This window comes from Jaculus jaculus, chromosome 15 (genome assembly GCF_020740685.1).
Source record: "Jaculus jaculus isolate mJacJac1 chromosome 15, mJacJac1.mat.Y.cur, whole genome shotgun sequence".
Taxonomy (NCBI): Eukaryota; Metazoa; Chordata; class Mammalia; order Rodentia; family Dipodidae; genus Jaculus; species Jaculus jaculus.
In genome coordinates, this window is record NC_059116.1 from 19,216,358 (window position 1) to 19,238,414 (window position 22,057).

Here is a 22,057-nt window from a genome sequence, read left to right on the forward strand (position 1 = left end):
GGACACCTTGCACGGCTGGACCGAGATCGGCCTCGGGGACCCCCCACCCCCGCCGCAGCAGGGATCTGCCTGCTGGGGACTCAAGTGGGAAGTTAAGTCTTAATTAAAAAAATGCCTTATTTGATGGGGCCTTACAAACCACCACAGCTGGTTAATTAACATATTTTTTCTCTTTTTGGTCTGGTGTTTTGCCCCAGCAGCTGGAGGGTAACTGTAACACTGGGGCATGGGAACGCTCCCCTCTCCCAGGAACTATTCACTTCCTTCCTTTCTTTTCTCCCAGGAGGCAGGCTCTCACTCTAGCTAAGGCTGACCTGAAATTTACTCAGTGGCCCCGGGTGGCTTTGATTCCATCCACAGCAGTCCTCCAACCTGGGTCTTCCAAGTGCATGAGCCGCTGCGCTGGGCTCCCTGTTTTAAAGTGTGTACGTGTGTATGGTGTGCATGCATGTGTGAGTGTGGAAGCCAGAGGTCCATGTCAGCTGACTTTCCCATTGCTGTTCACCTTTTGTTTTTGACTTTTTATTGACAACTTCCTAGACAATATGTCATGATCATAGTTCCCTGCCACCACCCTTCCTTTGTCCCCTTCCTGAATCCCTCCCCCCAATCCTTTCTTTCCAAGTCTCTTTACCTTCTCTTGTACAGAAATTGCAGGGGGAAAACACACATACACACACACGCGCACTTTACTAACTCAATTTTATTAACTATATATACATATATATTTTTATATACATCTGGCCTTTTACATCTAGAAAAATCCAAGTTACTATAACTTCACATCATACACATTTTGAGCTAGGGAGTGAGGGTAGGAAAGAGACAAGCAACAGCCGCTGCGCTCACTCGGGCGGGGCCCTCAGGAGAGCGGCGTTTCTCTTGTACTTCTCTGCCATCCTGCTGATACTTTCCAGGAGATCCTCGGCCACGCAGTCTTCATACTCTCTGTCAGCTTTGGCGAGCTGCATCTCAAGGTGTTTCTAGTGGAGGCAATTAACAATGTGAGCGCAAGAACATCCATTTCTACACTGTTTCTAGTGCCTTAGTTCTGACCACTGAGCAGAGAGGAATGCTGGAGTAAGCACGCAGGCCACTGTCTTCCAGAAGGGACAGGAAGTGAGCTGTCATGTGCTCACATTTTAACAAAAGGAAGCCTACTAATGGGCGACAATGAGTGCTTACAATGACGCCGTTCTAACGTGAAAGCACTGCCTAGTAAGTTAGCCAGGAGTTTTATAGCCGGGCAATTGTTTCAAAGCCTTTAGGATTCCTTAGAGCAGGTGGAAGGATAGAGAAAGGTTTTGCTGAATGTTTAAGCTACAAGAAAAGCAGGGATAGGCAAATAAGTATGTTTCAGAAACACTGTATTCTGGATTTATGTGAGACTACAGAAAGGAAAACCATCTGTCATAATTCATGTTTTTCTACCGTCATACTATGGGAATTCTAAGCCTACTACTATATTTTTAATGTTTTAACATGGCTTGGTCCAACACTGGTATCAACTGCTGTATGAGCTAGGCATGACGGTGCACGGCCACACTCGGGATTATCTACTGTTGTGTGAGCTAGGCATGACGGTGCACGGCCACACTCGGGATTATCTACTGTTGTGTGAGCTAGGCATGACGGTGCACGGCCACACTCGGGATTATCTACTGTTGTGTGAGCTAGGCATGACGGTGCACGGCCACACTCGGGATTATCTACTGTTGTATGAGCTAGGCATGATGGTGCACACACACATGTGGAGATTTTTTACTGTTCTTGTTTGAGCTAGGCATGACGGTGCACACCCACACTCGGGATTATCTACTATTGTATGAGCTAGGCGTGATGGTGCACACATACATGTGGAGATTTTTTACTGTTCTTGTTTGAGCTAGGCGTGATGGTGCACGCCCACACTCGGGATTATCTACTGTTGTATGAGCTAGGCATGATGGTACAAAACCATACTTGGGATGCTGAGGCAGTGAGCTGGTAGCCAACCTGCAGGACATAGTGAGATTCCACCTAAAAATTATTAAATAAAACAAACAATCCCCTGTCCTACAATAAAATAAGGGCTGGAGAGATGGCTTATTGGCTGAGGTCCTTGCCTGCAAAGCTTATAGCCCATGTTCAACTCTTCAGGTCTCACGTAAGCCAAACATACAAGGTGATGCAAGGCTGGATGTGTTCTGGAGTCAAATGAAGTGGCTGGAGCCCTGGCACACCATTCTATCATAAACACCAACCAACCAACCAACCAAAAAACACAGTTGGCATGGAGGTGCACACCTTCCTTTTATCTCAGCTCCCTGGAAGCTGAAATCTAGGCACCAATGTGAGTTTGAGTCAGTTCCAGGTCATCCTGGGCTACAGCGAGAGCCTTCCTCAAAATACTAAACAACAACACAAACGCAATTAAACTCCCAAACCAAAACAACAAAAAGATTTACATTGTTTATGAAACAAAACAGATTACTTCATAAAATGCCCAAGTTCCCCTGTGAGCCTGCTACAACACTAGACAGAATTCTTCTGATAGAATTCCTAGATTCCATAAAAATATATTTACCATTTACTTCCTATCAGACACAGCAGAGCTACATTCACGCTTTAAACCATCCTCAGCACACGGGAAAGGCCTGTCGGCGTGCTCACCTCCACCGACTCCACGTGAGTGGCGACCATTTCCAAAAGACGCTGCAAGTTATTCCCCACCTTCCGTCTTTCTTCACTTGTGCTCTGTACAGCTAGTTGGTACCTACAGAATGAACACGCCCGTTTAAGATGTTTAGAGAGTAAATTAACATACCAGCCTAATGAATGATCAAAGTAATGCAAATTTTATGTTTGCTTACACTTTTTTTTTTTTTGGCGAAATACTTGGTCAATGCAGAAAACCATACCCGGCTGAATCTAGACTCACACACACATTAGCACATGCCTGAAACGTCCACTGGCTGCCACAGTTCACTGCGCCCGTGACCAGCCACACTGGTGCTCCGACTGCCCATCCCATTTTAGACAAACCTTCACCTCTTCACAGCTCATGAGAATGCGAATGCCCATTTTCCAGCTGGCTTCCGACCCCAGTGCTGCTGGTGGCTGGGTGACGGGCGTGCTGAGGCGAGCAATTCTAGTTCTGTGTCTGCTGTGCACTCGGCACTACCTGACCCTCAACCTGGCGTCCCTGTGCTTCCCATCACATGCCAAATGTGTCCCTGATGAGATGTGAGCGCTGTGCTCGACAGCAACGTTCCCAAAGGCCTGCCGCCTCTGCGTTGGGGACACCCTATGTTACAGCGCCATACAAAGTGTAAGGACGTTGTACTCTGTAATGCACGCAAGTTCTAGGAAGTGGCACTTAAAACCAGGAAACACACAGTGGGACTTACAAAGTTCACTGTCAGAACAGCCAAAGGTATCTGAATTGACTGAAAATTGTACGTTAGGTTGGGGAAATGGTTCAGTGGTCAAAGGCACGTGCTTGTGAAGCCTGCTGGCCCCGGTTTGATTCCTCAGTTCCCACGTAAAGCCAGAAGCACAAAGCAGTGCAAGAGGTGCTGGCATGTCCATTCATTCTTTCTCTCACACAACTAAATAAAAACGTGAAGGGCTCCAGTTAAGGCTCTTGCCTGCAAAGCCAAAGGACCTTGGTTCAATTCCCCAGCACCCATGTAAGCCAGATGCACAAAGTGGTGTGTGAATCTGGAGTTCATTTGCAGCTGCTGGAGGCCCTGGCACACCCATTCTCTCTCTGTCTCTACCTGCCTATTCCTTTCTCGTTCTCAAATAAATAAATAAAAATAAAACAAAATTAAAACAAATGTCAAATTGGCTATGTAGTTAAGGATGACTTGAATTCCTGACCCTCCTTCTCCACCCGCCCCCCAGGGCTAGAATATTCGATATGTGTCGCCACGTGCGGCTTAGGAGCCACTTATGACTCAGCGGTAAAAGCAGCGACTTCTAGGTAGTCAACGACCACAGCCGCAGCAGCGTGGCCTCAAGTTGTAAGTTGCTCTGCTTAGGTTCTCATCAGTCTTCCCACCCCAGCAGCTTTGTGACACTAGGAATTAAGGGGAAACTCAGAACTCCTTCAGTGGCAAGTGGCACGGGTGCTGGCGAGGCCCACTTACTCCCGCTGGGCGGCGTCCAGCGCGCTCGTGGCGTCCCGCAGGCCCTCGTTGACGGCGCTCTCCAGCAGGTGCTTGTGCTTCTCCAAGGACTCCAGCTCACTGGCGCACTTCTCGTCCTCCTCCTCGGCTTCCTACAGGGCAGAGTCAGGGCTCGAGATTCCACTTCCATACGTGGATGCAAACACAAGCACACAAAACACTTAAAAAACACATGGCTGGGCTGGAGGGATGGCTTACAGGTTAAGGTGCTTGCCTGCAAAGCCTGGGGATCCAGGTTCGATTCCCCAGGACCCATGTAAGGCAGATGCACAAGGTGGTGCATGCGTCTGGAGTTCGTTTGCACTGACTGGAAGCCCTGGCACGCCCATTATCTCTATCTTGCAAATAAGTAAATATTAAAATCTTAAAAAACAAAACACCACCACAAGGCTATATAATCTGTATTTTCAGGAAGCTTACTGATCTTAAAGTGTTCCACTGGGAGTTTCAAGGGCACAATTATCGAGGAGATCATTCCAGAGGTATGAGCTACGTCTAGGAAAGGAGCACCTTTATCAGATGTCTCAGCTTGAGAACACGAAAGGTATTCTCAGAGACTTTTACGGAAGCGCTCCCGAGGCTGCAGTCCCGTCTCGGGGGACGTGGTCATGAACGTGAAATGCCGTCGGGGCGAGCGGCGGGAGAGCGGAGGAGCGATCTCACCATGGGACCTGGCCTCTGGCTTTCTCACACAGTCATGGAAGCTGGCTATGTTGCTGATTTGTAATGCCTCATGAAGGACAGTTACAAATACAAAACGCCTCACTTGCTCATTCCTCATCTAAACTAAACCTCTAGAAGACAGGACAGATGACGACTGCATTTACTCTTCTGAAGCAGTCTTGCTGTGCAGCGCAGACTTGCCTTACACTCGCGATCCTCTGCCTGCCCACCGCTGGCATTCCAGGCATGCCCTCAGGCTCGACTCCTCCTCCGTGCCTGTCTCTGTATCCCAGGCTGTTCTCAAACTTGTGGAAATCCTCCTGCCTCAACCTTCCAAGTACTGGAGTCACAGGCCCAAGACTGGCTGGCTTGTTTTGGCTCAGTGTCTCACTGCGTCGCTCCCCGGGAAGGCCTCCCACTCGGGGTGCCCTGCCTCAGCCTCCCTGGTGGCTGGGGTGACGGACGTGCTCACCGCGTCCGGCTAAGAGGCAGTTCTGATGTCAGGCCGGAGCACTGACTGACGGGAAGAAGCTGCGCGGTTCTCACCTTAACCTTCTGTTGGTAAAGCTCGTCCAGCCTCTGAACCTCCTCCTTCAGAGTGCGCACGCTTCTCTTGCTTTCTGTTTTCATTGTGTTCAACTTGGGGAAGGAAATATTGGTTAGGAAATCATGATAAATCCAAAAATTTTACTGTTAGACAAATTTTATATTCTTTCACTCTCTCTCTTTTTTTTTCTGATGTAGGGTATCGGTCTAGCCCAGGCTGACCTCACATATACTATGTAGTCTCAGGGTGGCCTTGAACTCAGCGATCCTCTTACTTCTGCCTCCTGAGTGTTGGGATTAAAGGCATGTGCCATCATGCCCAGCTTGAAGTTTTATATTCTCAACCAACTAACCACTCTGTGTTATTTTCTTCTAGTCCTTTTGGACTGTAACTTTCATTTGTTCTAAAGTTTTATTATTCTCAGAGGTATTTTTAAAGAAGCTTTAAGGATACTAACAAGTCTTTTCAGGGGAAGCGGTGGGAGTGTTTATGAGCTCTTGCACTATATAAATTACATTATTACATTATCACTAATAGTTTTATTTTTGTTCTAGAACATTAAAATTCCTGTGCTTATTACTCTTCCTGTAAGCAGTCTGAGGTGACCGGTGGAAGTGGCTCCTACTCAGAAAACCCCACAGAATCAGACAAAGTGACAGGATCAAATCTGTGTTGTCCCTCAAGGGCATGCGTCTCTGAAAGACACCACGTATCTGAAAGATGTCACTTTGAAAAACCAGTGTGTGCCAAGGCAGGGGAAAATAAAAGACACAGGCACAGACATGGAAAGGACTCTAAAAACATGGGAAATAACACCAAGAACCAAGAAACGAGGCTACAAAAACAAAACAAAACAAAACAAAACAACCCCAAAAACTTCATGTGCAGAAAAGCAAACAATCCCGAGCGTAAAGCAATCATGGAGTAGCCGGGCATGGTGGCACACGCCTTAATACCAGCACTGGGGAAGCAGAGGTGGGAGAATTGCCATGAGCTCGAGGCCACCCTGAGACTCCAGGTCAGCCTGACCTGGACTAAAGCAAGACTCTACTCTGAAAAACAAATAAAACAAAACAAAACAAACAAAAATACCCCATTAAGAATGGGAAAAAACTGTTCCCAGCTATGATCACTCAAGAGTTAATAGGATATATATTTAACTACAAAGACTAAACATCTATCCCCCAATAACCCAATCAATAAATGGGCTAATGAAGTGAATACACAGTTCTCAAAGGAAAGACGGACAAACGGCTCAACATTCTAAACCATCCAGGCAATGCAAATTCAAACTGCTTTGGGATCCCATCTCACCCAAGCCAGCACAGCTACCATCAAGAAAAGAAGGGCTGGGGAGCTGGCTCAGCGCAGAAGAGCATTTTCTGCACAAGCATGACACCTGAGTTCCAGCATGTTAAGCGGCAGGCGTGGCCTCACAGGTAATGTGGTGCCGAGGAGGGCGGAGACAGGAGATCACTGCGCTCCCTGCCACCCAGTCTACCTGAGAAACCGGAGCTCCTGGCTCCGTGAGACCCCACCTCAGGGAAACAGAGAGGGAGAGAGATAGAAGAGGGCATACGATGCCTTCTGAACATGCATGCCTGGAGGGTGTGCATCTGCATACCCGTGTGTATATATTACATGCGTTACACAAACACACCACAGCTATGACATTTTAGTTAAAAAAAAGTTAAATTATATCAAGTTAAAGAAGCAATTCTATCAAAAAAGGGGGGAATTTTGTGTCTTAAGATTTATCCTAGTTTTATGTGACACTTCAGGTATTTAAGTTACTTAGTAAGTTCTTTCAAACATTTATGTTAAAGTTATACCCCACTTTCATTTGTCAAAAAAAATTTTTTTTTTTTTTTTTCGAGATAGGGTCTCACTCTAGCCCAGGCTGACCTGGAATTCACTATGGAATCTCAGGATGGCCTCGAACTCACAGCGATCCTCCTACCTCTGCCTCCGAAGTGCTGGGATTAAAGGCGTGCGTCACTGCACCCAGCAAAAAAAAAAAAAAAAAATTAAAATTATTGAAAATCTTTAGCAATCAGAACCATCAATCAGATCTCATTTAGGCCTTATCTTTCCTTTCAGTGACTTTGTTTTGTTACTTACTTGTTCTAAAGTATCTTCCAATCCCATTTTTTTATTTAGAGCCTTATTAATTTCTTCTTCATTTTCATTCAGGAGTTCTTTGAGAGGTACCTATTAAACATAGAGATGTGGATGACATACGACGTTTAATCACAAAACTGTTCTATACATTGTGATAAGAGTCAGCTTTGGGAGCCAGGTGTGGTAGTGCGCTTGGGAGCTGAGGGCAGAATTAGGAGTTCAAGGTCAGTCTGGGCTACATGCAAACACAAAAGGAAACACGAAGGAGCCATAGTATTTTAAACTTAATATACCACTGAAGACGAAACAACTTTTTTTGAGAGCCTGTTTTAAACTAGGAAGGCTGGTCTCAAAGTCCATTCCCCTGCCTCAGCCTTCTGAGCGTTAAGTTCACAGGCGTGCATTCAGCTTCTGAGCTGCTGCTGGACCTCACCCGTCTTCCTGTTCTCCATGTGTGGAGGTGGCTCCACACTGGAAAACTGTTCAGCTCAAACAGTTACGTCGAAATTAACTCAAGCTAAATGAAATCTTTGAAAGCACTCAATCCAGTAGCATGTAGTATATTCACATTGCTGTGTAAATGTCTGTAATTCCAAAACACTTCATCACTCCAGAAGAAAATGCCTTTTGTCATTCCATATTGAGTATGTCTTTTGTAGTTACTGCTGACTTTTATTCTGAACAGTTCTTTTTTTTTTGTCCTTTTTTGTTGTTGTTGTTGGCATCAAGCCCAGGATCTTGTACACATCAGCATGTTCTCTGACACTAAATACAACCTTGCACACTTCAGCACGTGCTCTACCCTGAACACGACCCACAGACATCGGCACGCGCTCTGCACTGAACATGACCTTGAAGACATCCGCATGTGCCCTACACTGAATGTGACCCCAGCACCTGAGTCAAGCAGAAATTACAATGCGGTAACGAAAAGTTCTTATTCTCAGTATTATCCCTTTGGTCAGTCAAAACTAGTCCGACCTCTAGCTGCCGACTGCTGGCGGTTTCTACTGATGTGCTACACGTCACTCTGACAGGGGTGTTGTACCTGGAACGCTTCCCACAGACATGCTAAGTATGTCAGTGTTCAAGATTCCACAGTAGGGTTCCCACCTCCATGGAGTCTTCTCTTCTAGTTGGGACAAGTGATCTTGTTACTAAACCAGGTAAACACGCATCTGGCGTTTACTTCTGTCTGTTTCCCATGACGGGACCAAGGACAGCTTGAGAGCAAAGGTTAAGTTGGGCTTGTTGCCACAGTCATGATATTTCTTCTATGCAACCAAATTCTTGCTGGGTAGTTGAATAAAATCATGTAGGTGTGTGTGGGGGGGGGGACTTAATAATCGGAAGAGTTAGGTATGAAGTAAGAAGGAAGACAGAGGTCAGTGTTTGCTTTGCTGGTTTAGGGACAAGCACAGGTTTGGACACCGACAGATACTTACATAAACTTGAGCCCTGTACTTGACAAGGCAGTTGGCACCAGCTTCAGGATTAAACTTGATTTCAAAGTCATAGCCTTTGGAGTTCTCGGCACCCTTGGGGATGAGTTTCAGCTTCCTAGCCAACTTGTGGTACTCCGCTAGCTGTGCTTCAATCTGGCAGGGAGAGACAAAGAGATTTAAAGTAATGCAGTCCCAGTCCACGGGGTTCCCACCAGCATTTCTGACAAATTTCCTAAAATGTTAGGCCTATTTTTGGTAGCGTGGAAATTTAGTAGTTTTTAGAAGGATGGCAGCTTTAAAATATACAACCTTGCTGTGCAGCTGAGGAAGACTTTGAGTTCCTGATCCTTCTGCCTCTGCCTCTCAAGTGCTGGGGTCACAGGTGGGCACCACTATGCCTGGTTTATGCTGGGGGGACCATCTTGCATGGTAGGCAGCCGTTCTACAGGCTGAGCTGTGCCCCAGCCCCTATAATCCCGCCCACCCCCACCCAGGTAGGGTCTCACTCCAGCCCAGACCGACTTGGAAATTCATCATGTAGTCCCAGGCTGGCCTGGAGCTCACGGTAATCCTCCTACCTCTGGGTACTGGGATTAAAGGCGTGCACCACCACAGCCGGCTATAATTCTTTATAATACAACCGATTTTGCCACCTAAATTCAGCTTGTAATTTCTCACTTGATTACTGCCACCAGATCCTTATCTGTTTTGTTCTGATCTGACACATTTTCACTTTACCTAAAACAGTATTTTCCTGAAACATAATCACATCTGTTTATACATTTTTAGGCTGTCTTAGAGCTTTCAGGATAACTTCCAAACTTTAAGCACGAGAAAGGTCTTCGCCACGTTGTCCATGCCAGTCTCTCAAGCCCCTGACCTCACCCTCACCCCACGCTGCGACCCTCTGGCCGCACACAAGCTGATGCACGAGGCTGCTCACTCTGACATGGCTCATCAACTCTTACCTTTTGGATAATCCCTCTACCCTTGCCATGCTAAGCTTCTCCTGTACTCCCTAATGTAGTTCTACGGTTACCTCCTTCGGGATGCCTTTTCTAAGTCACCTCATAAACGGGGCATGGTGGTTCACGCCAGTATCGCCACCATGTGGGAGGCCGATGCAGGAAGACAGACGGCTGTGACTCTGACGTCCACTTGGACTAGAGTGAGACCTTGACTCACCAAGCGAAACAAACAAAACCACTGTATCTATTTTGAAATGCCATGCACTCTGAGTCTGTGGTAAGGGCATTACACACCTCACAAGGTCCCCATGTGCACGTCTACTAGACATCTGACCTCGTGGGAGAAAATGTGAACTAGGCTGGGGGTTTCTTTTCTTTTTTCCTCAACAGCAGCAATAGTTACTGAGTGCGTTATAAAGGGCAGCCATGTGGGCAGTAACAAGAGAACTGCCTGCTGCCTAGACTGGAGGTTTCGTGACGGCAGAGTCTATCTTTATTTCCTCTACTCAGCATAATAGGTGACATACAATGGGTGCTATGTAAATGTCTGAATAGTGAATGGGTAAATGAAGATGGGTTCATTTCCCCTTCCACAGAAGACATGGGACTTACGAAATTTATTTTCATGGTCCTAAAGACTTTGTTTCTTGATAATTCCTTTTTTTTTTGGTTCAAGGTAGGGTCTCACTCTAGTTCAGGCTGACCTGGAATTCAGTATGTAGTCTCAGGGTGGCCTCGAATTCTTGGTGATCCTCCTACCTCTGCCTCCAAGTCCTTCTTATTGATAGCTTCCATACTTACAGAAAATAAACCATGATAAATCTACACCCCATCATATCCCCTCCCTCTCTCCATTAGTCTCTTATTTTATTTTGATATATTTTTTTTTTATGTGAGAGAATGAGAGCGAGAGTTAACAAAACAAAGGGAGAGAAGGAGAATTGGAGCTCCTGGGCCTCAGCCACTGAAATCAAACCCCAGACATGTGCACCCCCCTTGTGCACGTGTGACCTTGCGTGCTTATGTCATTGTGTGTCTGGCTTACATAGGACCTGGAGAGTCAAACAGGGGTCCGTAGGCTTTGTAGGCAGGTGCCTTAACTGCTAGGCCCTCTCTCCAGCCCAGTATTCATTAAATTTGATTAAGATACTAGGTAGTATCAGATTGGCAAAAAGAAATGAGTACATTTTAGTCATGCTTCATGTCACTATAGAACCTTTTTCAGACTTCTTTCTACTTGCTGAGCTCCTCTTGGTTAGACAGGCCTTGACTAAGACCAGCTCTACTGAGCTGCCCGTCAGCCACCAGTGTGACGAGGAGCTCCTCCAGAGGGCGGGTCTGCAGGTCGCGCTCGGGGAGCAGACTGACTTACGGCCTCTTTGCCTCGGGCATACTTGAGCTCCTCGTCCCACAGCTGCTGCTGCTCCACCTCCAGCTCCTTGGTCAGCTTGTTGATGGTCTGCTGCAGCTCGCTCTTCTCGTGATTGATCCTCTCAATGTCGGCCACTGAGTACTTCTGGTTATCAACGATATGCTGCAGTCGAGCATTCTCCTGTTTGATGGCTTCACATTCCAGCTCTGCATGGGAGAAAACAGACACTTTCCAGTGTCTTCAATTTCTTTTTTCTTTTTTTTTTTAAAATTTTTATTTATTTATTTGAGAGTGACAGACACAGAGAGAAAGACAGAAGGAGAGAGAGAGAATGGGCGCGCCAGGGCCTCCAGCCTCTGCAAACGAACTCCAGACGCGTGCGCCCCCTTGTGCATCTGGCTAACGTGGGACCTGGGGAACCGAGCCTCGAACCGGGATCCTTAGGCTTCACAGGCAAGCGCTTAACCGCTAAGCCATCTCTCCAGCCCGCAGTGTCTTCAATTTCAATAAAGGAACTGCCGATGCCGTCAGTTAACAGTGCCCGTTTACATGAAAACATTTTCTTTCTTTTGAATGACTAGTTGATCCTAATGTGACCCTATCTATGATTATATTTAAGAGTACCGATACATAAGATGCAGTTTGTCCTGTTAATGTTTTTTATTCTGTTATTTTATTTTATTTATTTGACAGAGAAAAGGGGGGGGGGAGAGAGAGAGAGAGAGAGAGAGAGAGAGAGAGAGAGAGAGAGAGAATGGGTGCGCCAGGCCTGCAGCCACTGTAAACCAACTCCAGATGCGTGTGCCTCCTTGTGCATCTGGCTAACATGTGTCCTTGGGAATCGAACCTGGGTCCTTTGGCTTTGCAGGCAAACACCTTAGCTGCTAAGCCATCCCTCCAGCCCTTGCCTCTGCTAATGTTAATGCTTTTAAAATTCATTCATGATTCTCTGAACTTTGAAATGTGGTTGTTCAGACATAAAAAACAGTCAGAATAAACCAGTTTCTTTTTGGCACGTGTGGCACGCATGAATGCATGTATGCATGTGTGCATGTGCATGCTGGGTGCTTGTGCACTCGGGAGCGCATGTGTGCAGAGGGCAGAGGCTGAAGTCAGATGTCTTCCTTAGTCACTCTCCACCTCAAGTTTTGAGACAGAGTCTCTCACGGCGTGTAGAGCTCGCTGAGTCAGTTCAACCAGCTCCCCAGTGAACACGAAGGGTCTACCTGCCATTGCTTCCCCAGCCCTAGGAGTACAGGCACATGCCATCTTGTCTGGCGTTTTACATAAATACTGCGGAGCCTAACTCAGGCCTCATGCCTGTGCAGCAGGCATTTTACCACAGAAGGAAAGAAAGGTAATGCAGTTATTTACAAGTGAGACGCAGCCACAAAGCCCCGCCCGCCAGTCTGAGTGATCTCTTTTAGATTAGCTGTGCTTACCCAGTCTAGCAATTTCTTCATCAAGGCCATTCAATTTCTGGTCTAGGATGGCTGAATGCGACTCCAAATTGCTCATGTATGACTGGTACTTTTGAACATCTGCTTGTAGGGATGTCTTCAGCTTCCTCAATGATTCTAGACGATTCTTTAAGAGAGTATATTAGTTATTCTTAGCAACAAAGATTTCATACTTTATTTTAAAAACATTATTATTTAAGCTAATCTTAGAAAAAGGCAAATTAGTATGTTTAGAAGAAGTCAAATGAATTACAAATAGGGCTGTGTTCTCATAAACTGCACAAGGAGGCAGAATTTTCAAAATGTTAATTTAAGTTGGGGATGTACCTGGGTTGGTAGAGTGCTTGCTTGGCTAGGATGCATGAAGCCCTGAATTCAATTCCCAGCACCACATAAACCAGGTGTGGTTAAATAACAACCACCACCACCACCAAAAGCCCAAGATAGGAAAAAAAATAAGGGATAGTGTAAAAGTATAAATACTGAAAATGTGATTTTATAAAACAATCTGGAAGCCTCACTATTAACATAAAATAAAATGTTACACTATATCATATGATTCCATCTGTTACCACTCCTTTTCCCTAAGTATAAATCTCAGGATCTCTTGAGAAGAGTGCTCCCTGAAGGTCTATTCCTTGGGGACCTTGTTCAAAAGCTACTTTCGGTCTATGTAAATATGCAGGAATCTTTCATCATATTCTGAGCTCCATTAGTGAAGACTGATGGACCACGAGGGGAAAAGTCTACAAACAACAAACTTGTTTCCAGAGAGAGGGAGTTCTGTAATACGTAAAAACATGTAACTTGTTAAAAATAGGTCTCTTGCTGCTATAAATGAATGCCAGACACACGCATGACTTTGTGCATCTGACTTTACGTGGGTACTGAAGAATCCGACCCAGACCAGCGGGCTTTGCAGGCAAGCACCTTTAACCACTGAGCTATTTAGCCAGCCAAAAATGTTAACTGTTAAGAAGCCTCGTTGCTAACACAACTAAACATTCATTTATTCATTCATTTATTTATGACAAAGGCATGCAGCTTTCTGCAAGGAGATCCCAGAGCTAAAGAGAAGTATGCAAGCATGCTACTAACCGGCTCTTTTTCTCTTTCTTGTTCCAGTCTTGCAATCTGTTCATTTAATGCTTTGTTTTTTGCTGCCAGTGATTCCAGCTTGGCAGCGTCTACATTGTATAAGTCCTCTGGAGACAAAGCCAAACTTTCATCAGCATCAGGCCACAGTGATCTTCCCTGGTGTTCGCCTGCTTTCTTGCTTTCCCTGACTCCCCGCACAGCGAGAGCGACCCCTGATGACACGGCAGCCTTGTCTTTAGCCCTGCTTGGTGTTTCTCCATGTGCTCACCCTCATCATTTCATTATTGTCCCTCTGTCTACGGGATTATTAACTCACAACAGCAAAGTCTTTCTCTCTTGTTCATCCTGAGTACATCCTTAGTACCTAATTGGATGCTGGCACACAGTAGGTATGTAATGAACATTTGCTTGAATGACTGCATTAAATGCTTAGTTATAAAGGGATACATCAAGTAACCACAGAACACTTTCTGTACTAGATCACTATCACTGTTCCTTTTAAAACGAAGTACTATTGATCTCGTCCCCTTTCCCATGTAGACAAGCTGAACTCGCCCTGGTTACTGTGGCTGACCTATTCTCAGAGGAAAGTGAGGGAATGTTCGTCCCTCCATTTGTGCCGTGTGCAGCGTGACCCTCTCCTGCTGGGAGGCGAGGCTTTCTAAGGCTTCGATTCATCTATCTTACCTGCCTGCTGACATTTCTTGTGCAAGGCAGCCTCTTCAACACTAGGAACATATAAAAGCCTATCTCCAAGTGCTCTTAGAGACAGGCAGTAAAGACTGAGCTTTACTAGATAAGGCTGACTGAGGAGATTGCTTGGAAACTGTAATGGCTTGTTGACGTCCTCCATGATTTACAGAGACCATCAAGGCTTTTGACTAAGCAAAGCTTCAACTTCCTGTGCAGAGACACCATCGGGCCAACTACGCCTTCAAGAGAAACCTGCTACTCGTCTTCCGGGCTCCTGGGAGTGGGTGACACTTCCATTTAATCCTGCAAGGCTTTTCCAGAGAGGCCGTACGCTCCTGTGTTTACACACCCAGTGCAGGGCATGACACAGGCCCGACTCCACTCGAGGGTTCTTTCTGCTTAACTAAGACTCGTCCATCACACACACTACAAAGGTGACGATCTGGAGACCTCTGCATGCATCGTAAGCAGCTCACGTTTGCCCAGGACCCGGCGCGATGAGCTAGCGCAGCGGGTGAACTAGCGCGGGGGGCGCCCGGGGAGGGGGCACTCACTCAGCTTCGACTGCAGCTCGGCGTTCATGTCCTCGAAGCTGTCAGCCCCGCTCATGAAACTCTCGTAGCATTTGATGGTGTAGTCCAGAAACAACTAGTTGGAAGAAGCATTATAAAACAGAGAAATGGGTTTCTACGTTGTTTGTCTCATATGTCAGAATTTAAAAAAAAAAAAAAAAAACAAGTCAGGAATACTAAGTAGTTATATAAAGTAGTTTTTAATAATCAGTGACAAAACCTATACCATTACAATGCCACACAAACGTATTTACTCGGCTGCATCTAAATATGAATGGGGATGAAAATAACAAATCTGGACAAAGGTGCTATCTTGAGGTGCACCAGGAGGCTTACTAGTTAATGTGATTCAATATAAAATGTGAAAACATAATCACCCTTAAGAATAATGTGCCTTATGGAATATTTAAATGAACTGCTGACAGGGTCTAATACTGAAAGTCAGATTGAAATTAATAAAAGCTGTAATTACATTGTAACTTCAGGTAGAAAATGATAAGGTAAATACAGATGTAAACAGTAAACTATTAAGAGTTACTATTTACTCAAGAAAAATAGTACTATATTTTATAGTTACAGGGTAGGTCACTGAGAATGCACATTTATTTATTTTTAAGACAGATTTTAAAAATGCTAGGATTAGGCTGGAGAGATGGCTTCGCAGTTAAGGTGCTTGCCTGTGAAGCCCAAAGACCCAGGTTTGATTCCCCAGTACCCATGTAAGCCATATGCACAAGTGGCACATGCATCTGGAGTCTGTAGTGGCTGGATGCCCTGGCGTGTCCATTCATTCATTCATTTTCTCTTTCTCTCTTTATTATCTTCCCCCATTTCTCTCTCAAATAAATAAATAAGAATGCTTTTTAAAAAGCTTGGATTATAGGTGTGTGCTATCACACTTGGCTCTGGGAATGCATATTTTATTAGGATACAAGGAGAATCTTCCATATTCTAGATGAAGGAGATATTCCTTAAACAAACAAAACCACCCTGTATGGATTTTATGCTTACTAAGCCACTTTCTCACTACCAGCTGATACGAAAGGGTTACCTTCAAGAGGCAAACAGAGGTACAAAGAGTGCTGTAACCAGAAAGGCAGATCACAGGTGGTCTTTCAGCACATTTTCATTCTACTTCAGGCCACTCTCTTGTGGATTTGCCAAGAGTAAGTCGGTTTCCTTAAGCTTGGCCAACTTTGATCTTACAGATTAAAAAACTGAGGATCAGAAAGTGGTGAAACTTAACCATGCGATGCCATAATTAGAAACAGCACTTCATAGTTCCCAGGGTGCTTCACTTATGTTGTCATTTGAAATAATGGCTCCGAGGACCAGAGTCATTTTACCGGCCTAACCTTTAGGACGAATGTCAAGGACTTTAATAGTCGTATTTGGGTGAGGACTGAGGAACAGCTGAGCACAGCCTAGTGTGCGCACTGCAGCCGGAGGACCTGTCTCTGGGGCCGCTGCACTGCCGTGGTGCTTCCTGCACGCTCATAAGTACTGAGGGGGCTCTGCTCTGGTCTCAGGAGAGCCTTGAGGGTGAGATACGGGCTTTCTAGAGATCTCTCCAGCTTGTTCTCAGTGCTGAAACAGTACAGTGCCGTGCTTACCAATGGCACTGTGACAGTCGGTTGAAAGTAAAGTGACATGTTTACCAATGGCACTATGAGTCAGTTGACTAATAGTTGAACTGTTGTGTTTCTTAGGCAGTAAAAAAGATGAGAGCAGAATTACTTCCACTTTTCATCTGTGATGAAGGATGTAAGAGTGAGAATTACGATCAGTGCACAGAGCAGTTCTAATCCCGAGAGGCTGCTGTGGTAAACTGTCCCATATCAATGTTGGGGAGCAGAAATGTATAATCGCAACGCTTCAAACTCATTCCCCAGTGTTGGAGTTCGTTTGGATGTATTTTAGGAAACAGTGTGGTTAGGTTCTAATACAGTACGTAGTTCCATATAAAGTATGAAGAGAGCATAAATTCATACCACCTGTTTATTACTTCTCCCTTCCTCCTGGCCACAGTGCCTCACTATGTAGAGCAGTTTACCTTGACCTTGTGATCTTCCTGCCTCGGCCTTTATTGGGCTGGGATTCCAGTACACAACCATACTTGGCTCTGTAAAAGGTAACTCGGAACTAAGGCATAGAACAGACTCACTCTGTGCAGGCTGACAGTCCAAGCTACTTGGGAGACCGAGGAAGGAGGATGGCAAGTTCATGGCCTGCCTTGATTAAACAGTGATTTAAAGTCCAACCTAGGTAACAGTGTCACAAACAAGGTCTGGGACTTAGTTCACTGGTAGAACTCTTGCCTAGCATGAAGCCCTGGATTCAAACGCCAGTATACCATTCCTCCTTTGGCTTTGCAGGCAGGCGCCTTAACTGCTAAGCCACCTCTCCAGGCCCAATCTGTATTTTTCATTTAACATCTTCAAACTTCTGCGCCTACTCTTACAAAATTATGATGCGACTCTAGCTGTATTATATATATTACAGTGTTATATCTCTATTTATCTATATATTATACATATTGAACAGAATTTTCAAAACTTGCTTTTGGAAGTTTCTTAGGAAACAAAAAGACAAGCTCTAGAAAACGGTACAGTAATTTCTGTCTGTGTGTGAGTGTGTAGGCCACAGGACCACCTTCAGCGTTGCTCCTCAGGGGCCATCTACCTCTTTTGAGACAAGGTCTCTCACTGGTTTGGAACTTGTCAAGTAGACCATCCTGGTTGGCCAGTTGGCCCCAGGGACCGGCCTTTCTCCATCTCCCTAGTGCTGAGATAAAAAGTGTCTGCTACCAAGCATGGCTTAGCATGATTACATTTTGCACGTGTGCGTTTGTGGGGCCAGAGGTCAGTGTCATGTGTTTTCCTCAACTGCTCTTCAACCTTGTTTTCTGAAGACAGTGTCTCTCACTGCAACCACAGCTCACGACTGGGCCAGCCCACAGGGCCAGCACGCTGCAGGGGGCTCCTGTCAGCGTCCCCAGCCCCAGCAACCCCAGCGCGGGGCTGCAGGACTGCGCCAGGACAGGCACCATCTGACGGGGCTCTAGGACGCTGGACTCGGGCCCTTATGCTGGAGCGAGCCAGCGCTTTACTGAGTTATCTCCCCAGCCCAAATGCGTCTATTCCAACGGGGCCACAGTTATTCACGGCACCAAAGCAACTCTTCCGAACTCGAAGCAGTACCTTGTTGTGCACGATCCCGTCTTCAGTTTCTTCTCCCCACGGCTGCCCATCGTCAAATAGGGGTGAGCTTTCCTTCATGGCGGTGTGTATCTGGTCGTTACACAAAAGCACAGTAAGTCCACCGAGTTAGTGTTTTGTAAAATTCACTTTCTGGTGTCATTTTTAGAAGCATTTAATCTATACTCAACTTTTTTTTTTTTTTGAGATTACAATGGAGCTGGGTGTGGTGGCACACACCTTCAATCCCAGCACTTGGGAGGCAGAGGATTGCCATGAGTTCGAGGCCACCCTGAGACTACATAGTGAATTCCAGGTCAGTCTGAGCCAGAGTAAGATCCTGCCTTGAAAAACCAAGGGGGAAAAAAAAAAGAGGAAAGAGAGAGAGAAATTACAATAATTCTTAAACCATTATTCTTGATACTTTAATAACTAAATACTTTGACACTGAGAAAGGATGGGTTTTATATTTACTTCTGCTCCACAGAGAAACATATGCTGATTCTGTGCTATTCTTACTATAGTGAGAGCCCAGGCACCCATTAACGTGACTCAGAACGTAAGCCTGAGTGACCACACGAAAGTGAACCCGTGCTCGTTATCTCTTCTCTATGTCATCGTTGGTGCTCAAACGTTCCTGACTAACTGGTTAAGTGTGCACGGACGTAAGCTGTGTTCTATCGTGTGCCATCTGTTGGGCAGTGCTGGGGACTGGATTTTGAGTGTTAGTCAGGTAAGCGCTTTACCACTGAACTAACATGCTCTAGGCCACAAACATGAACTTCAAATTGAATTTTACAATATGTAATTTCAAAAACACTGTGGTTGTAGTTTAGATGGACAGCCCCCAATCTATTCAAGATTTTATTAAAGCTTGTAATTTAGATCTGCAGCCACCTGGCTGGAGGTGGTACCACTGTGGGTGGATCGTGGGGTCCAGCCCTAAGGTGTGAGGGCGGATTTGGAATTCTATTTTAAGGATAAGCAAAGAGCCTGAGCTCTGAGGAGGGTGCTGGCCTGAGCCAGCAGTGTGGCTTTCGGGTTTGGGCTTGTAGCCCTTTTCTCCCTCAGCATGGACTTGTGAAAACGGGCCAGCCTCTTCCATCATTATGGAACTTGCCTTGGATCTGTAAGCGTCACTAAATATCCCTTCCTCCATGACTGCGCCTGGCCTGGAGGTTCATCTGTCTGCTCCACTGTCAGAATGTGGTTTCTTTTGATGGCGTGATTTATGGTGCGTGTTTATAACCCAGCACTCAGGAGGCTTTGGCAGGAGGGTCAAGCTCCACAGCGAGACCCTGGAGTAGGCTTAATTCAGGTGTCCCCTATAAACTTAGGTGTTCTGACTGCTAGGCCCCCAGCTGATGGCAATTTTGAGAACCGGAGCTTCCTAGAGGCTGTGTTTATTGGAGGCAGCTTTATGAGTGTGATAGCCAGCTTCCCTTTGCCAGCGTTTGGCACACACTCTATTGTTGCTATCGTCCACCTGATGTTGGCCAGGGGGTGATGTCCACCCTTTGCCCATGCCATCGTTTTCCCTGCCATTGTGGAGCTTCCCTTCGAGTCTGTACGCCAAAATAAACCCTTTCCTCCCACAAGCTGCTTGTGGTCAGGTGTTTTCTGCCAGCAACGTGAAGCGAAGTGCAATAGATGCAGTTTCAAAACAAACAAACCCTTCCGAGCCCATAGTTTCTTTTGTAAACAAATGCTGTCACCCCGGGGTTCCTGGGGTCTGAGGGAGACACCCCTTGTCCTGCCTGCTCTTCCTCTCCTCTACAACCCTCAGGACCCTCGGGAGCCGGGCTGGGGGTGTGGCTCTGGGGTTGACCAGCACACGCAGACTCCAGGGTTCAGGGTGCACGGCAAGCACATGACCTACTGAGCCACCTCTGCAGCCCACAGAGACTTTGTTTTTTTGAGACTGTCTCAATAGATCTTAGGTTGGACTTGTAGTCTCTATGGACCTTGAACTTTTGATCCTCCTGTTTCCACTCCCAACAAGCATGTGCCACCATGCTTGCTTTTGGATGCAGTGCTGGGATTAAGCCCAGGGCCTATGCATGCTCGGCAAGTACTCTCCCAACCGAGTTACATCCTCCGGACACAGGCTTTTGTTGTTGCTGTTCTAGTTTTGTTTGTTTGTTTGTTGTTGTTGTTTATTTTTATTTATTTACTTGAGAGCAACAGAGAAAGAAAGAGGCAGAGAGAGAGAGAGAGAGAGAGAGAGAGAGAGAGAGAGAGAGAGAAAGAGAGAAAGAGAGAATGGGAGCGCCAGGGCCTCCAGCCACTGCAAACGAACTCCAGATACATGCGCCACCCTGTGCACCTGGCTTATGTGGGTCCTGGAGAATCGAGCCTCAAACTGGGGTCCTTAGGCTTCACAGGCAAGCGCTTAACTGCTGAGCCATCACTCCAGCCCCCTCTAATTATATTTTTTGAGACAGGGACTGACTCTAGGCCAAGCAGCCCAGGTTGCCCTTGACCTCAAGATGGCCCTCCTGCCTGAGCCTGCTGAGTATTGGGGTTACAGGTGCAAGTCACCATGCTCAGCTAGAAGTACACGTGGTGCTACCTTTGATTCAGTAAAGGCAGCATCCATCAGTATCACACCACCTCTGAACACTGCCATGCGTATGCTCAGGACTCAGGGGGTCGGAAGTAAGTCAGGCCCTGCCCTCTAGGGTCACCTCCCAGAAACCATGAAGCTCTTGGAGCTTACAACCCTCCTGCTCACAACCAGTAAAGACAGGATCTCGGCCCAGCTACTGGCATTCAAAGTGATTATGTGTCAGGCTGTGGTGAAGTAGTGTGGTGAGAATGGGAGAAGGTATCAAGCCATTTGTGCAATAGTGACAAACACACAACACAGCACCGTGGACATCACCAAGTCCTAAGTACATAACTGCAGGCATCGTGCTTGTCTGTGATTGGTGCAGTCGGTCTGTTTACAGTAGCCACACCAGAGTCACATGGTCAAATGTTCACGGTGTCTACAGCACTACATGATGGGAACATCTCAAGCGTGTGATAATCTCCTGGGAACATTGTTGTATATGCCCTCCATCACTAATGTGTCATTATGTAGCATGAAGGGACATACTTTGTGGAGGGATAAAGGGCTTTTAGACCGACATCTAGGGCTAGCTCAGTGAGAAAGCCACTGCCTAGCAGATGCGAGACCCAGGGGTCAATGCCTGGCGTCACAAAAGCAAATCAGAAAACTATCGAAAAGAAAGCTTTAAGTTGTTGTTTGTAAGCTGGGAGCTTATGGCTATTATCAGTCTATATTTTCTAAGACTTTCTGCAATGAACACAGATTTCAATTGAAAAAGGGGAATATGAACTTCATGAGGAAGAAGAATAAACAAACACATTTTTTCCTAAGCTGGACAATCTCAGGAAAGCCATCTTTTTGCCCATGTGAATCTACCTTCCCCTTACCCCTCCTGTCATGTTAGCAGCTTGGAGAACTTAAAAGCAAATGTGTTAAAAATGAAAACTCTGGGGCTGGAGAGATGGCTTAGTGGTTAAGCGCTTGCCTGTGAAGCCCAAGGACTCCGGTTCGAGGCTTGAGTCCCCAGGACCCATGTCTGGAGTTCGTTTGCAGTGCCTGGAGGCCCTGGCATGCCCATTCTCTCTCTCTATCTGCCTCTTTCTTTCTCTGCCACTCTCAAATAAACAAATAAATAAAAACTAACCAAAAAATTTTTAAAAAAATGAAAACTCTGAAGTAGGATTTGAATTGCAAA

At 46.0% G+C, this 22,057-nt stretch overlaps 1 protein-coding gene across 2 annotated transcripts in view; it reads right to left on the reverse strand.

Annotated features, from left to right (window-relative positions):
* Nucleotides 1–685: 685 nt before the first annotated feature.
* The window catches only part of Ndc80 (NDC80 kinetochore complex component), a 29,128-nt gene continuing 7,756 nt past the window's right edge, over nt 686–22,057 (reverse strand). For both annotated transcript variants that reach the window (XM_004654646.2, XM_045134954.1), the window contains exons 7-17: nt 18,312–18,401; nt 15,094–15,187; nt 13,847–13,953; nt 12,731–12,875; nt 11,289–11,494; nt 8,949–9,101; nt 7,504–7,593; nt 5,382–5,474; nt 4,134–4,264; nt 2,653–2,755; nt 686–983 (exon numbers count right to left, since the gene is read on the reverse strand). In XM_004654646.2, the coding sequence (XP_004654703.2) occupies nt 846–983; nt 2,653–2,755; nt 4,134–4,264; nt 5,382–5,474; nt 7,504–7,593; nt 8,949–9,101; nt 11,289–11,494; nt 12,731–12,875; nt 13,847–13,953; nt 15,094–15,187; nt 18,312–18,401 (1,350 nt within the window). In that variant the 3' untranslated portion in view covers nt 686–845. The remainder of the gene's footprint in view (nt 984–2,652; nt 2,756–4,133; nt 4,265–5,381; nt 5,475–7,503; nt 7,594–8,948; nt 9,102–11,288; nt 11,495–12,730; nt 12,876–13,846; nt 13,954–15,093; nt 15,188–18,311; nt 18,402–22,057) is intronic.